The 15,874-nt window shown below is 39.9% G+C and overlaps 1 protein-coding gene and 1 pseudogene across 2 annotated transcripts in view; both read left to right on the forward strand.

The window, feature by feature from the left end:
- Nucleotides 1–15,874, forward strand: part of LOC308525747 (ferritin light chain-like) — a 1,112,779-nt pseudogene that overhangs the window by 829,392 nt on the left and 267,513 nt on the right. The window lies entirely within an intron of this gene.
- The window catches only part of THADA (THADA armadillo repeat containing), a 304,865-nt gene that overhangs the window by 231,516 nt on the left and 57,475 nt on the right, over nt 1–15,874 (forward strand). The window contains exon 31 of the mRNA XM_081101482.1: nt 5–99. Within this exon, the coding sequence (XP_080957608.1) occupies nt 5–99 (95 nt within the window). The remainder of the gene's footprint in view (nt 1–4; nt 100–15,874) is intronic.

The raw sequence follows: 15,874 nt of genomic DNA on the forward strand, positions 1-15,874 counted from the left end.
CTAGGCAAAATCCATGTTTGGTGACCAGAGCTGTGTATATTGATATCCTCTTCCTGTTGACTCGCTGCCTTGACAAACCCACAAAAGGCAACCAGCCAGGTATGATTCATAGTTATATCATATTTTGGAATGGTTACAGGTCTTTGAAATGTAGGTGGGGTTTTGAGTGACTCTTCCACACACTCCCCCACCTTCTACTTTTGTTAAGACTAAACCACACATCGAAATTAAACATAGTGTCATATGGTTCCCTCATAGAAGCTTCTCAAGGAAACGTGTCCTTGTTTAGTTGGAAGTTTGCTGTTTACTTTCTATTTGGTCTTTCAGGGAAGAGTGTGGAATCTACTCAGATACCCTCTGTGTTTCTAAGACCTTGGCTTTTTCTTATTTCATGCATTTCCTTTGAAAGGTCATCATTTTTTTTTTCTTTTCCCTTTTTAAACCTTTTATTTTAAAATAATGTAAGGCTCACAAATAAGTTGAAAAAATAGTGGAGAGTTCTCAGGTACTCTTCCCCCATGATGAAAGGTCATCATTTTCAATAAGAGTTCTTTCTGTTCCATTTGTGGAGATAACTGAGCTGGACTCATTTAATGTTGGAGCCTGGATATTTGAGACTGTCTCAAATCCACCCCTCGCTACCTCAAGCTCTGACTTTATACGTGTTCCTGGGTCATATATGTTTCCTGGTATGGGTCCCAGATCCACATACAATTGTTCTATTTTAATCATGATTCACAAAGTGGTTTTCTTAAAAGGGAGAAGGGCAACTCCAAATAAAATTTTTTTTGAAATGTTTATGTAAGAGGCCGCAGGAAGTGCTGTACATGAGTTCCAGGCCACAGACTGAAACTGATTTTCGTCAACACAAACTGGAATGCAGGGTAATGAGCCTGCAACTGGTTAAAATCAGCCTCTTCTAATTGATTAGGCCTGTCTGAAGGAGGCTACAATTACAGAGTCAGACTCTGAGTACAAGCAGGCCAGGCCTTTCCTCTGTTAAATTTAGTCTGTCAATGATTTGTTGTCTTCAGTAAATATATTCAGGCTGTCAGAGTCCAGCTCTGTCCAGATGGAACCCTGCTCCCAAATTCAAACCAAGTAAAAATGCTTTGAGGGGGAGGTGCGAAACCGCCTTACCCGGATCAATGCATATTAGCCCACAAAGCCCCCCTGGCCATGCAGAGGTAATAAGAACATGCCTGGACTTTCATCAGCTCCACATCCCTGCACAGGGGTAGCTGTTGTGTCCGTTTGGTAGAATAGGATCATATAGTTTTATGGCTGTAAAACAGTCCTCCTTTATGCCTCTCGTCCCAGCATAATTATTAATAGTGCCCCCTTTTACTCTTGAAAGTGTCCAGGTTTGCACAATAAATTATAGGTCACCCTAGCTATAAGACACCTCAGGGTTGTGTCCGCTTTATTTTACTCTTGAACTAACTGGGGTCCAGAGATTATAAACCAGATGTTACCAGATGTAAGTTGTTTTGGGTTTCCAACATTTTTGTATTTCAATTCCAGATTCCATGTAGCTTTATAATACTTCTCTGCTTAGTGTCTAAAGGGCCTTGGCCATGAAAGAGTTGCTTATTATTCCTAAGTCCAATCAGTGGGATCCTATCAGAGTTGTGTGGTTGACTGTAGTTATTAGTTTATTTGAACTAAGTTTTTCTTGACGTAGTACCATTATTTCTTGTCTGGAAGGATTAACCCTTGAATGTTGTAAATTAACCTCTCTCTTCTGTAAGTGCCTGTCCTTTAGCCCCTCCATAAAGATGACTTTGGCCATTTTGAATCTTCTTTTCCTCCAAACTCTTATCCTAGTATGACACCATAGCTCTAAATACTTTATCCTGCACTGTCCAATATGGCAGACACTGGCCACATGTGGCTCCTGAGCATTTGGGATGTGGCTGATCCAAATTGAGATGTTCCATAAGAATAAAATTAAACACCAAATTTCAAAGACCTAGTATGAAAAAAAAAGTGTTAAATTTCTCATTGGTTTTTCACTGATTATGAGTCAGAATGATATTTTTTTATATATTGGATTAAATCAAATGTATTATTAAAATTAATTTCACTTGTTTCTTTTTGCTTTTAAAAATGTGGCTACTAGAAAAATCAAAATTACATATATGCCTCATATTATATTCCTGTTGGACAAGTACTGCTTTTGTCTGGTCCTTTGGAAATTACCCTCATAAACCACAGGATGTATGTGTATGTATCTATGTCTATCTCTATGAATGCATGTATTCATATAATACATCCACAAAACAGTAGAACAAACTGTCCTCCTTTGAGGATGAATTAGATTTTTAGAACTAACCAAATGTCAAATACAATGGTGATTAAGAGGGATAGCACTGTTTAGGTAAAAATAAACTTGTGAGCTTAAAATAATGAAAACTATTCTCATGTGTTTCATAAATTGTTTTCAAAGGCCATTTGAACAATAGTTAAGTATATTACCAAGCAAGGTGATCACTTACTTAAAAGTGTAGATTTCAACATGATTTCAGAATAATGTCATAGCATTATAGTTTACCTTGTAAGCCAAAGAATGTGCTTTGCAGCCCTGGCCGGTGTTTCTCAGTGGTTAAAGCATTGGCCCACACACCAAAGTGTTACAGGCTTCATTCCTGGTCAAGGGCACATACCTGGATTGCAGGCTTGATACCGCTGGGGCGAGTGTGGGAGGCAACCAATTGATGTGTCTTTCTGACATCAATGTTTCTCTCTCTCCCTCTCCCTCTCTCTCTCCCACACCCTCCATCCCTTCCACTCTCTCTAAAAATCAATGGAAAAGATATCTTTCAGTGAGGATTTTTGCAAAAATGAATGTGCTTTGCATCATCAGTATAAGTGTTCAGTTAATATTAGCTACCGTTACTATTATTTTCATCATTATCATGACCATGCATCTAATCTAATCCCCTGCAGCCTAGCAGAATTGTGCTCTACCCCTCACATTCACTGTTTTCCTCCTATTCTTTTTTTTAAAAAATACTTTTTTATTGATTTTTAGAGAGTGGAAGGGAGAGAGATAGAAAGATAGAAACATTGATGAGAGAGAACATCAATTGGCTGCCTCCTGCATGCGCCCTACTGCGAATGAGCCTGAACCCAAGCATTTGCGCTGACCGGAATCGAACGGGCGACCTCTAGGTTCATGGAACAATGCTCAACCACTGAGCCACATCGGCTGGGCTCTTCTCCTATTCTTAAACATCTTCAGGAAAGAAGAAATGCCTGCTTGCTCAGGAAGACACTGAGGCAGAGCATCCCGGGCAGAGAATATCAGGCATCCAGTTGATTCTGTCTGCTCCTGCCCCTTTGATCTAGAAAAGGAACATTTTTTGTTGTTGTTCATTTATTTTCTTTAAGACATGACAACTAGCATCAGACACGTTAAGCACCTACATCTGGAGATATACATGAATATGTCTTGGGCTTATAAGTAGTTGCAGTAAGGGATTACAGAAAGGAAATGTGTACCGAATACATTTGAGGCACTAAAGAATGAATGGTCATTTCTACTGGGGAGGACAGTAAGGGCTTCATAGAAGAGGTGACATTTCTCTCTATGCCTGCATCCTCATAGGATTCTTAGCAACCTTAGGAAGCTCAGTTCCTCTTGTCACTAAAAAAGAATGTAACAGAAAATTCCTTCTCGGAATATCAAAGAGATATGTGCAGGCATTATGGTCATCGGTATTGGGAGTTTGGGAGGTGGGGGGTGAGGAGGGGAGGACCAGACTAAAGTTAAAGGCAACATATTGCTAAAAGTAGTTGTTTTACAATGGTGTGTTTATTGGGAGGTTCATTCCTCTGATTTCTCATTGTACTAATTTTACGCAATATAAGTCTGTTCGTGTGTGTACATGTATTTCAACAGTAAATGTATCTAAATATGAAGGAGATTAATTATTCCCAAAGAAATAAAGTAATAAAGAAATAAAGTAATAAAATAATCAATAATAAAGTAATATCAGGAAAACTTTTTTGGATGGAGGAAACACAGATCCTCTCAAATATTATTTTGTAAGTGACCTTGGAAGGCTATTCCTACCACTAACGGATCTTAGAACCACGTTGAAGGGCCGGGGGCATAAACAATGAGAAAAACAGTGAAGGGGAAGGTAGAGAAGATGATTAGAAAAGCTTAAGATAATGATGTGTTTCGTGTAATTCAAACTTTTATCTTAGTACTTCCCAATCATTTGAGGTTTTCTCAGCCATTAACTAGGTTTTAAAAATTCCAAATCTGGGGGGTTTGTTTTGAGTTGTAAAGTGATTTAAACCCACGAGGACTCTCTGTCCCCTGTATTCTTTTTCCTCTTCTGAATCCAGCTGTCATCGTTAGAATATATCAGTTTCCTGCTGGAAAGAAAATTATAGTCTCCGGTTGGAGCTGGGGGCTGAGGAAGAAAAGGCCTTGCTGCCACAGGCCTCGGCGGCTGTTGCAGGCCCGGGCAGGGACGTGGAATAGAGAGCTTTCGTTCTCAGTTTAAACCCATCTCAAATTATTTGCTCTCGGGTTGGACATTTTCCAGTGAAATATCTGTTTACTGAAATTCTATCTGAGTCTTGACTAAATATTTATCCGCTTATTCTGAGAGATGGACTTTCTATTTCTCTTTTATGTCCACACCCCTTAAATTTGTGTTTTTCATATCAATTGAATTGAACATTTTCTTTTACCAAGTATTTAAACAAGCCTCTTACCTATTTGCACTTTCTAACTTTCAGTTGAAGTTCTCCTGGTGTGTTTGTTGGGGTTTTGCTTTCCTCGTCTCTATTTTACTAATTTTATGCAACCTGGTTCTTTCTTTTATAACTATATATGTATCATGTATTTCAGTACAGATCTTGAAGAGGATTAGTTAGTCCCAAAGAGGTAAAGAATCAACATAATGTCATAGAAATGGTTTAGGTGGAGAAGGATTTGTCCATCCTGTTCCACATCATATAAGTTATCTCAAAAGGCTATTTCTCTGAAATGTCTATTGAATGCCCATCATATTCTCATTTTCAGGAAACATTTTCAATATCATCTTTCTCATAGTCCCTGGCTGGGTAGCTCAGTTGATTAGAGTATTGTCCTGATACACCAAGGTTGTGGGGTTCATCCCTAGTCAGGGCACATACAAAAAGCAACCAATGAATACATGAATAAGTGGAACAACAAATCGATGTTTCTTTCTCTCCCTTCCTCTCTCTTTTTAAAGATAAATAAATTAAAAAATGAAAAATATATGTCATCTTTTTGTAGAGATCATAATAATGACCAATATTTATTGAGCACTTAACTCTACGCCAAGCACTATGCAAGCATTTTGCATGCACTCATGAAGGAGGTACTAGTGGTCCTTCATTTTATTTTATTTTTTATTTTTTTAATCCTCACCTAAGGATATGTTTATTGACTTTAGAACCAAACCAACTATCAATTGGTTGCCTCCTGTACTTCTCTCCATCAGGGATGGAACCTGCAACCTTTTGGTGTATTGGATGATGCTCTAACCAACTGAGCCACCCAGCCAGGCATGGTCCTTCATTTTAGACATGAGGAAACTGAGGCACAGAGAAAACTGCCTAATGTTACATGTGTGGTAAGATAACAGAGCTTGATCCCAGTCGGTGTGGCTCAGTGGTTGAGCATTGACCTATGAACTAGGAGGTCATGGTTGGATTCCCCGTCAGGGCACATGCCCCAGTTTCGGGTTTGATCCCCAGTAGGGGGTGTGCAGGAAGCAGCCTATCAGTGATTCTCTCTCATCATTGATGTTTCTCTCTCTCTATCCCCTTCCTCTCTGAAATCAATAAAAATAAAAACAAGTAACAAATTAAAAAAGATAGCAGAGCCTGAGCTCTCCAGCTACCTACACTGTGGCCTCACAACCCCATCAGGGCCCAGAGTCAAAACCACTCACTATCTCAGGAGGGGTGCCCTAGAATCCTCTTCGTTGACATAACTTCTCAGGCTTCTGCCCCTCCTGCAGGACCCGCAGGCCTCAGAGAGGGATCCCCTTTACAAGTGCTTCTAGAACAGCGGTCGCCGACCTTTTGGAACTCATGGACCACCAGTGGTCCGCAGACCACTGTTCTAGAACACATGCTTTTATGGTGACTTTTCTTGCCTGCGTTTCTCTCTCCCATCCTGAGGGTCTCTGGAGTAATGTGAGATGTACCCAGGATTGGAGCAGTTACTAGAAAGAGAAAACTTGACCATTCCTGGGCAGGCACCTGCTCTGTTTCCTTTTGAAAGTGGACCTATAGCCACTGCACGAAACACTTCCCAACACCAGGCTGCTGGTGACTGCATTTTGTGGTTACTTTGTTAGTTGGTATTTATAGTTCAGATCTCATCATTTTGCCAAATGCAATAAACATTTTGTTTTAATTGGAATGTAACTTTTTATTGTTAATATTTTCCTTCTAACTGCCTTAAAAGTTACCATCTTGTGCGCGTGAAATCAGAATTCCTAAATAGTCTACATGCCTATTCAGTGTGCTTTGTAGATCAGTGTAAGATTAGAAGACAGATTCTCATTTATTACTGCTCCTATGTATACAGTGGAGGTTAGATCATGTAAGCCCTCCCAAAGGCCAGTGCAGATGTTGATGATGGTTAAGCGGTAAAACCTGTGAGAAGTATTCAGCAATGCCTTGTATTTGTATGGCCTAGAACATGAATAATATATGTGTGACATGAATAAATATAAGGTCAATGATTTTTATACATATTAACTTCCTTTACCTAAGTTCCTGGGAAATATAGCCTTTTAAACAATTACAGAGAATGAAAACATTGGCAACTTATGAACACCTGCTTTGATTATTTGGTCTAATTAGGTTAAATTTAACCAATGCCATCTGAACAAATTGAAAACAATTCGTATCTGTTCCCTCGGTCATGCACTTTTATCAGCGTTAGATGCAGATGTGTTTAATATGACACAGTTGGTGCTATTCTCTCAGCTCTGGGTGGGAGATAAAAGGGAATTGAGAACACATTTTTAGAGTCTTCTGGGGACTTTGTATTTCTGGGCCTGCAGCTATGAAATTTCAAGGAAAAAAAAAAAACAGGCTTTGTTGTCAATAAATTAGTTTTTTTCTCCAAAACACTGGGACTATCATCTGAGCTGTTGCTTTTGCCAAAAGTGTCTTTCCCAGGGACAGTGAGCTCCTAAAATAAGCGGATGGTTCCTAGCATGCCTCTCAGATGTCAGAATAATACAGGGTGTGTTAATAGACTGATAGGTTCATGTGGTGTTTATCCCTCATTAATTCTAAGCCTGGTGCTGAGTACATAGACCTACAAGCCTTAGAATTTTAAAGTTCAGAGACCACTTAATCAATAGGTAGAGTGGAAACTATAGCAATAAAGTGACTTGCCCAAGGTCACACAGCTGGTTAGTGAAATAAGCTTTTCTGGCTCCTGGTCTACTTCCCATTTCTATGACCAAAATTAAGGGCCTCACAATAGTGTGAGTTGGGCTGAGTGTCTGGAACTTAACAAAATGATGTCCCAAAACCCCCTTACCCACATCTCCACCCCAGAGGTAAAATACTTGTTCAGATGAGCAACTGGGGTCTCAGATCTGTAATTTCAGGTTTGCTGTATGTTCCTGTCTTGCCCAATTCCAGCCCCCCTCATCACAGATCATCTGAAACTAGTTGCCTGTGTCAACTAAATTAGTTAAGCAAGTTATTTTTGAAAACTTATTCTAGACATTTCATATAAATGGAATAATACATCATGTGGTCTTTTGTGTCTGGATTCCTTCTCTTATCATAATGTTTTCAGGGTTCATCCATGTTGTAGAATGAATCAACAGTGTATTCTTTTTTATGGCTGAATAATATTCCATTATATAGATATCCCACATTTTGTTTATCCATTCATCAGTTCATAGACATTGGAGTTGTTTCCCTTTTTTGCTGTTATGAATAATGCTGCTATGAAGATTCATACTTAAGTTTTTTTAGGGGGGCATATATTTTCAATTCTCTTGTGTACTTACCTAGGAGTAGAATTGCTGGGCCATATTCCATCTCTAAGTTTAACTTTTTGAGGAGTTGCCAAACTGTTTCCAAACAGACTGCACCATTTTACATTCCCACCAGCAACATATATGAGGTTTCCAAGTTTCTCCACATCATCAACATCACTTATTATTGTTCATCTTTTTTATTATAGTCATCCTAGTGGGTGTGAAGTGGTATTTCACTGTGCTTTTGATTTGCATTTCCCTAATGGCTAATAATGTTGAGTATTTTTTCTGATGCTAATTGGCCATTTGTATGTCTTCTTTAGAGAAATGACTTGAGATCCTTTGCCCATTTTTAAATTGGGTTATTTGTCTTTTTATTCCTGAGTTGTAAGAGTTCCTTATATATTCTGGATACTAATACCTTATCAGATATACAATTTGCCAGTATTTTCTCCAATTCTTTAGGTTGTCTTTTTACTTTCTTGAAAATGTCCTTTGATGTAAAAAAGTTTTTTATTTGGATATAGTCTAGTTCATTTTTTCTGTTGTTGCTTGTGCTTTTGATATTATATCTAAGAACCATTGCCTAATTCAAGGTCACGAAGACTTGTACCCATGTTTTCTTCCTAAGAGTTTTATAATTACATCTCTTAATATTTAGGTTTTGGTTCATTTTGAGTTGACTTTTGTATTGGTGTCAGGTACAGATCCTTTCTCATCCTTTTGCATGTGGCTGTCCATTTGTCCCAGCACCATATTTGAAAAGACTTATCCTTTCCCAAATGAATTGGTTTGGCACCCTGCTCAAAAAAACAGTTGACCATATAAATACATGGATTTAATTCTAAACTCTCAAATCTATTTCATTGATCTGTATATCTTTCCTTCTGCCAGGACCACACTATCTTAATTATCATTGCTTTGTAGTAACTTTTAAAATCAGGATGTGTGAGTCCTACAATTTTGTTCTTCTTTTTCAAGATTGTTATGACTGGGTCCTTTACACTTTCAAACAGATCTTAGGGTCAGCTTGTCAATTTCTGCAAAAAAAGAAATACCAGCGCAGCCAGCGGGACTCAGTGGTTGAGTGTCAACCTATGAACCAGGAGTCCCGGTCAGGAAACATGCCCAGGTTGCAGGCTCAATCCCCAATGCGGGGCGTGCAGGAGGCAGCTGATCAGTGATTCTCTCTCATCATTGATGTTTCTATCTCTCCCTCTCCATTCCTCTCTGAAATCAATAAAAATACATATTAAAAAGAATCACCAACTAGGATTTTGATAGGTATTGTGTTAAACCTGTGACTTAATTTGAGGAGTATTATCATATAATATTATGTTTTCAGATATTCCGATCAGAAATCTTCTAAGACTTGTTTTTAAGCTTTGTTACGATGGATCCAATCTAAAAAGGAGCCTTTAGTTAGTGCAAATTTAGCTCCATTAACAAAGTGATACTCTTTCAGGTCTCTCCCTACTGTGGGGAGTAGTCTGGGGCAATTGAAAGGCTTGCCTTGTTTGTTTCCTTCTGTCGGGGATCACTGTCTTGCACTGCTCATGTCTAATGTTTAAAAACAATTTTGTACATTTTGTCCAGTTTTCTAGTTGTTTATGGCAGAAGGGTAATTCCTAAAGGAATTAAACCCTCACAAGCTGAAGCAAAAATTATGTTCATCACTTTGTTTTGAAACCTCTTGGTTCCTCACTGTAAAAAGGAGATAATGCCGTCAGAGGATTGGGGTGAAGGTCACATGAAAAACATTATGAAAACCCCCTGAAAAGCCATTAAGAAAGGAAAAATCCAACATTGAAAAAACAAAAACGAAAAAACAGCTAGGAGGAGGTAAAATTGATAGCAAGAGCAAAGAAATGAATATTCATCACATCCAGAGTCGGAGGCAGTGTTGCTGGTCCCATGGTCAGGTGCACTTACTCTCAGGTTCATCGTCTTCCACTGCTCATCTGGCAGAATTGACTTAACTCCTGCCTCCATGTTGAGGCCAGACTTCACCTTAAATGGCATTCCCAGTGCAACCAGATTGTTGGATTTGCCAGTTATCAGCTGCACCTTGCAGCATCGTTCCTACAGGTGTTGGTCTGCAGTCCAGTGGTGCCAGTAACCTCTTCAGCCCTAGAGTCTGTTTCTCCCAGAACTGTAAACTGTAGCGCTGGCAAGGGACTGAGGTAGGTAGTCCTCGCCTCTCTCTTATTACAGTGAGATAACAGAGGTAAACCCCAGTTCTTTAGAGGAATCTTCCTAGCCATCTCCCTCCTCTCAAGTTGGTTTCAGACTGGATCTCATTGCCTGTGAGTGTGGTCCTTAGTGGGGAAAAAGGTAAACTAAACAGGAATGTCTAAGGTACGATAGGGAAATCTCTGATATCCGGATCTTGTCCTTAGGAGCAGTTCACTGACAAAGAACCAGAAGCTGTGTATGCTTAGAAGTAATTTTATGATCATGTCTTTTGGTTGTCGTGTGTTTATCTACAAGTATTTCCCGACTTCCTCCCTGCGCTGGGCAGAGGCAGGATGGGATGGTGGGTGGAAGCAAGAAGTAAAAGCTGTTGGAACCACACAGTGCCTGGTGAGCTCCCTGAAGGAACTGTGTTTTTATTTTAGGGGTTGACAAGATAATCTTGTCTTCTTCCTTGCTCAGCAGCAGGTAAGGAATTTTGTGCTTAAAAATACATGCCTTTGAGAATATGCAGGGGGCAAGGAAAGAAGGGAATGTTTCCAGAGGGGTGTGTGTTTGGGTTCACACCTGTGTAAGCAGGGCATGAAGGGGTTCAGAGACCCAGAGACAAAAGTAGGCAAGAAATAAACAATCACTGCCAGTTCAGGGTGCTTCTCAAGACAGAGTTGGAATCCAGTTTCTTCCAGCAGGTCATTCTACATGTTTGTAACTGGAAGGGCCCCTGGGGTCAGGATTACAGTTTATTGGGAGGGGCAGAGGATTAAGTAGAAGAATGGAATTTCCCTTCGATAAGGAGAAGCCAAGATTTATTAAATCAGTTGTTTTTTGTTGTTGTTGTAGTTCCTATGGTTTCTTTTTCTCCCCAAATATAATTTTTTTTTTTACTGAGAAATTGCATAACAGGCCATTAACATTCATAGTGTACAAATTATCATCTGTGATTATTTTTAGAACCAGTTTATCAACCGTTTCAGATAAGAACTTTTGTTGGATCTGATTACAGAACTCTCTGACCAGAGCTACAATTCTTTGAAATAGAGCAAGCTGGCATTAAAAAGTGAAACCTGCTTATTATTTTCTCACCCCCTACTTTTAAAAGAAGAGTAGAGATTCTGGGAGAGAGTGGCAGGGAGGGATAAAAGAAACTTCAGAACAATTACAGCTGCAAAGTTTTCTTGGCCTAGTGGTACCAGAGAATTCAGAGCCTTTATAATATATGAAGGAGAAATCCATTCATTTATTCATTCATTCATTGAGTTGAGGCAAAGGGAACAGCATGTGCAACATCAGGCAGAATAAACACCCTTCTTCTATACCTCAGTGGCCAGTGACCACCTCAGTGATGCAATCAATATTGCCTTTCACACAGTATCCCCAGTAAGTGACTTATTCCATAGCGGTAAACCATTTTTTCCTGTTTGGTTGGACTTTTCAGTCCTGATGGGGATCCTTCCTCCTTCATGGATACTGATTGCTGCTTATAAATAGAAGAATTTCGTTGTGTTCACCCGGCTTTTGCTTCCCTCATAACCATCTCAGCTGGGGTCAAGACAGTGCTGTCACCTTGGGCCTGTACACTTATTCCCTCTTGCCCCTTTTATTTTGGCCAGTTCAGCACAAAAACAATCAGGCTCTCTTCATTGGTGACATAGCAGGGAAGGTCAGGGACCGTATAATGTTCAGGAGCTCTTTGGTCGAGCACTAGATGAAGGGTTGTCCTTGATTAGGGGCCATGGTCTACACAAACAGGTACCATTAAACACTAGAATTACACACGTTCAGCACGGCAAGATGTTTACACTGAGAAGCATGCTGATCTCAGATGCTCTGAGGTAATGGTTCTTAAAGTGTGGTCCCTTCATCAGCAACATCAGCATCACCTGGGATTTTGTTAGACCTGTGATTGTTTTGGGACCTGCTCCTGAATCAGGAAATCTGGAGGTGAGCGAGCACCCTAAAGCTGAGAACCACTGGTCTCAGGTGACAGCACAAACGTGCTTCGGGAATATGCTCAGTGATTAGAAGGCCAGGTGAAACTGCTTTCTCTCTTTTAATTGTTATTTTCCAATCTCTCTCTTTGCTGAGTACTTATGTAGAGTTAAATTAACCTAAATTAAATGCTCTTCTGGTGAAACTCAGCTGTATCCATAATTATGTGGTAATGATATCATCCACATTTTTTCCAGAATGCCCTTGTCAAAGCTGTTTAAATTAACATGTATTTTTTAAGATTATGATGATGTTTTGAAAAGAAATTCTAACAAACCTACATGAGTAATTTAGAAAATCAAAGATGAATGACCCTCAGGCCTGCCCCTGGGGAGGAGTCAGACTTCCCTAAATAATAAAGCAGGGTTTGTGAAATAGGACAGTCCCTGCTCAAGGCGTATACAGCTTTGAAATCCCCTTCCAGCCAGGTTGATGTTAGCGCCCTATTCTGGTTGGTTAGGGTGTGGCGGTTTTGAAATCCAGTTCATTTAGCATCACTGTTCAGGTTATAGATGTAACACTGAAATCTGCAACTCACCAAAGAACCAAGAACTCAACGCCTCTGAGGTGACTAGAGGGAAGTGACTGGGCCACTGTGCTTCTTTACACAGACATTGTCCTGAGCCACTCGGCAAAGTCGGTTTCTTCCTAGGAGATCTCTGCTGTGGGTGGTCATGCTATGCAAACAGATCAATCCCAGGAAGCTTTTCTCAGCTTCTCCAAAGCTGGTCCCTGGTGACATTTTCTCAATAAAACTTTAACAAAATGACACGATAGCGAATTTTTCTTAAAGCCAATTTTCTTTAAAGAATTGTTCTTTATGATGACACTATGGATTATTATTTTTTGGTGTGAAGGATAGCCCTTCATGAAATGAATATAGATAGGTTTGTTGTTTTTTTTTACACACTTTTTTTTTATTTAAATCTTTATTGTTCAGATTATTACATTTGTTCCTCTTTTTCCCCCCCATAACTCCCCTCCTTCCAGTTCCCACCCCACCCTCCGCCCTCACTCCCCACCCACTGTCCTCATCCATAGGTGCATGATTTTTGTCCAGTCTCTTCCTGCATCTCCCACACCCCTTTCCCCCCCCCCCCAAGAATAGTCAGTCCATTCCCTTTCTATGTCCCTGATTCTATTATGATCACCAGATTATTTGTTCACTTGATTCTTAGATTCACTTGTTGATAGATGCATGTTTGTTGTTCATAATTTGTATCTTTACCTTTTTCTTCTTCTTCCTCTTCTTAAAGAATACCTTTCAGCATTTCATATAATCTTGGTTTGGTGGTGATGAACTCCTTTAGCTTTTCCTTATCTGTGAAGCTCTTTATCTGACCTTCAATTCTGAATGATAGCTTTGCTGGATAAAGTAATCTTGGTTGTAGGTTCTTGGTATTCATCACTTTGAATATTTCTTGCCATTCCCTTCTGGCCTGCAAAGTTTCTGTTGAGAAATCAGCTGACAGTCATATGGGTACTCCCTTGTAGGTAACTGAGTTTCTTTCTCTTGCTGCTTTTAGGATTCTCTCTTTGTCTTTTGCTCTTGGCATTTTAATTATGATGTGTCTTGGTGTGGTCCTCTTTAGATTCCTTTTGTTTGGGCTTCTCTGCGCTTCCTGGACCTGTAAGTCTATTTCTTTCACCAGGTGGGGAAAGTTTTCTGTCATTATTTCTTCAAATAGGTTTTCAATATCTTGCTCTCTCTCATCTTCTGGCACCCCTATAATTCTGATGTTGGTACGCTTGAAGCTGTCCCAGAGGCTCCTTACACTATCTTCGTATTTTTGGATTCTTTTTTCATTTTGCTTTTCCAGTTGGGTGTTTTTTGCTTCTTCGCATTTCGAATCTTTGACTTGATTCTTGCGCTCCTCTGGTCTGCTGTTGGGTGTCTGTACAATATTCTTTATTTCAGTCAGTGTATGCTTAATTTCTAGTTGGTTCTTTATCACAATATCGAGGGTCTCATTAGATTTCTTGAGGATCTCACTACATTTATCGGCGGTCTCACCAGTCTTTTCGAGGGCCTTACTAAGTTTATCAGCAGCTTCTAGACAGTTCTTGAGAGACCTTAAAAGTGTGGTTTTGAGCTCTATATCTTCCATTTCTGACATTTGCATCCTGTTTCTTTGTCTCCGCATTTTTTTATCTTTTCTTGGTGCACCCCCTAGTGGTCTTTGTGCGCAGTCTTGTTGTAGTTAAGCCTTGATTGTTGTTGGCAATACCAGGGGTGATTTGACCTCCAGGCTAACTGGCTATTAGATAGGTTTTTAACATCCCTACTTTACCAAATAAAAAGGTGGCAGCTTATTCCAATCTGCCACGTTATTTTGACATTTTATTGGTCCTTGAATTCCAAACTGGGGAATTACTTCTTCACTGAAATAACTAGGACATAGCAGAGTGGGAGGTAGTATCCTTCCAAGTGAATTCAGCCAGTAAGCCAATCGTTTGAAGGCTAAAAATAGCTTTGCTCTAAAGAAGATGTTAATTTAAGAGATGAAATCAAATTGGATGTTCCGAATCAGTCACACATACTTGGGTGACTAAAATGATTGCACTGATAGGAAAATCTAAAGATTCTCCAAACAAGGAGGGCTGGGGAAAACTCCAATTAATAAGAATTTGCAAAAAATCATCTAGTTTATGAAAAATAAGATGGCACCATCAAAGGAGGGGCTTGATTCTTTTATTGGAACACTTGGCTTCCCAAGAAAGATAGAAAGAAACCCAAACCAATCAAAATTGAAATTGTAAGTAGAAAAATCCTCTTCTAGAGGAGAAGGTTGCTAAACCTCAGCCTGAGGAACCCCATCAAAGAGGTTTTTTTGTGCCCTGCAGACAACAGGCACTCATAAAAACAGAAATAAGTAGTTGGTCTAGACTTTGAAGCACTTGGTAGGGCAGGACACAAAACAGCACTTCTCCGGGTTGTGAAATCCTGGTGGTGAAACCCTTTGGTGAAACAGTGGCTATCAACCCCAGTTGCGCACCAGAATCACCTGGGTCACTTTAAAACCAGGCACACCCCAGAGATGTGGTCAAGTGTCCCCTGACATAAGTGTTTTTCTAAGCTTTCCAGATGAATATAATGTACTTCCTGGGCTGAGACACCACTATGCTAGACAGGAAGGCAATATGTCCTTGTTAATCACTGCAGCTGCTTCAGTTAAAGTATTGACTCCAACCTCCTGTTTCGCCTAGAGACCCCCTTACTCTGGGCACTGAGGAGAGGGTGTTCTGTGGTCGCCACTTAAATGGGAACTTCCTGAGAGCAGAGCCTGGTCTTTCTGATTCACTGCTAGAACCTGTGCATAGAGAGCCACGTTGAAGGCCTCCCTGCCAGGGGCACCTATTCATTCTTTTGAATTCTTGGTGACTTCCTCTCATTTGGTGTTTTTATTTTATTTATTTTTAAATTGATTTGAGAGAGAGAGAGGAAAAGAGAGAGTAAGAGAGAGAGAAACATTGATTTGTTGTTCCACATATGCATATGTGCCCTGACCAGGGATCGAACCCACAATCTTGGCATATCGGGATGATGCTCTAACCAACTGAACTACCTGGTCAGGGGTTTAGTGTTTTTCTTGTAGGAGAAAATGGGGTGTGGTGAATTCTCCAGTTCTTCATTATGGTGAGGTACTAGGCTAGAATGAGCTATGCTCTACTTGGAACTGCAGCTC

This window comes from Myotis nattereri (assembly GCF_964212035.1).
Source record: "Myotis nattereri genome assembly, chromosome: 10".
Lineage (NCBI taxonomy): Eukaryota > Metazoa > Chordata > Mammalia > Chiroptera > Vespertilionidae > Myotis > Myotis nattereri.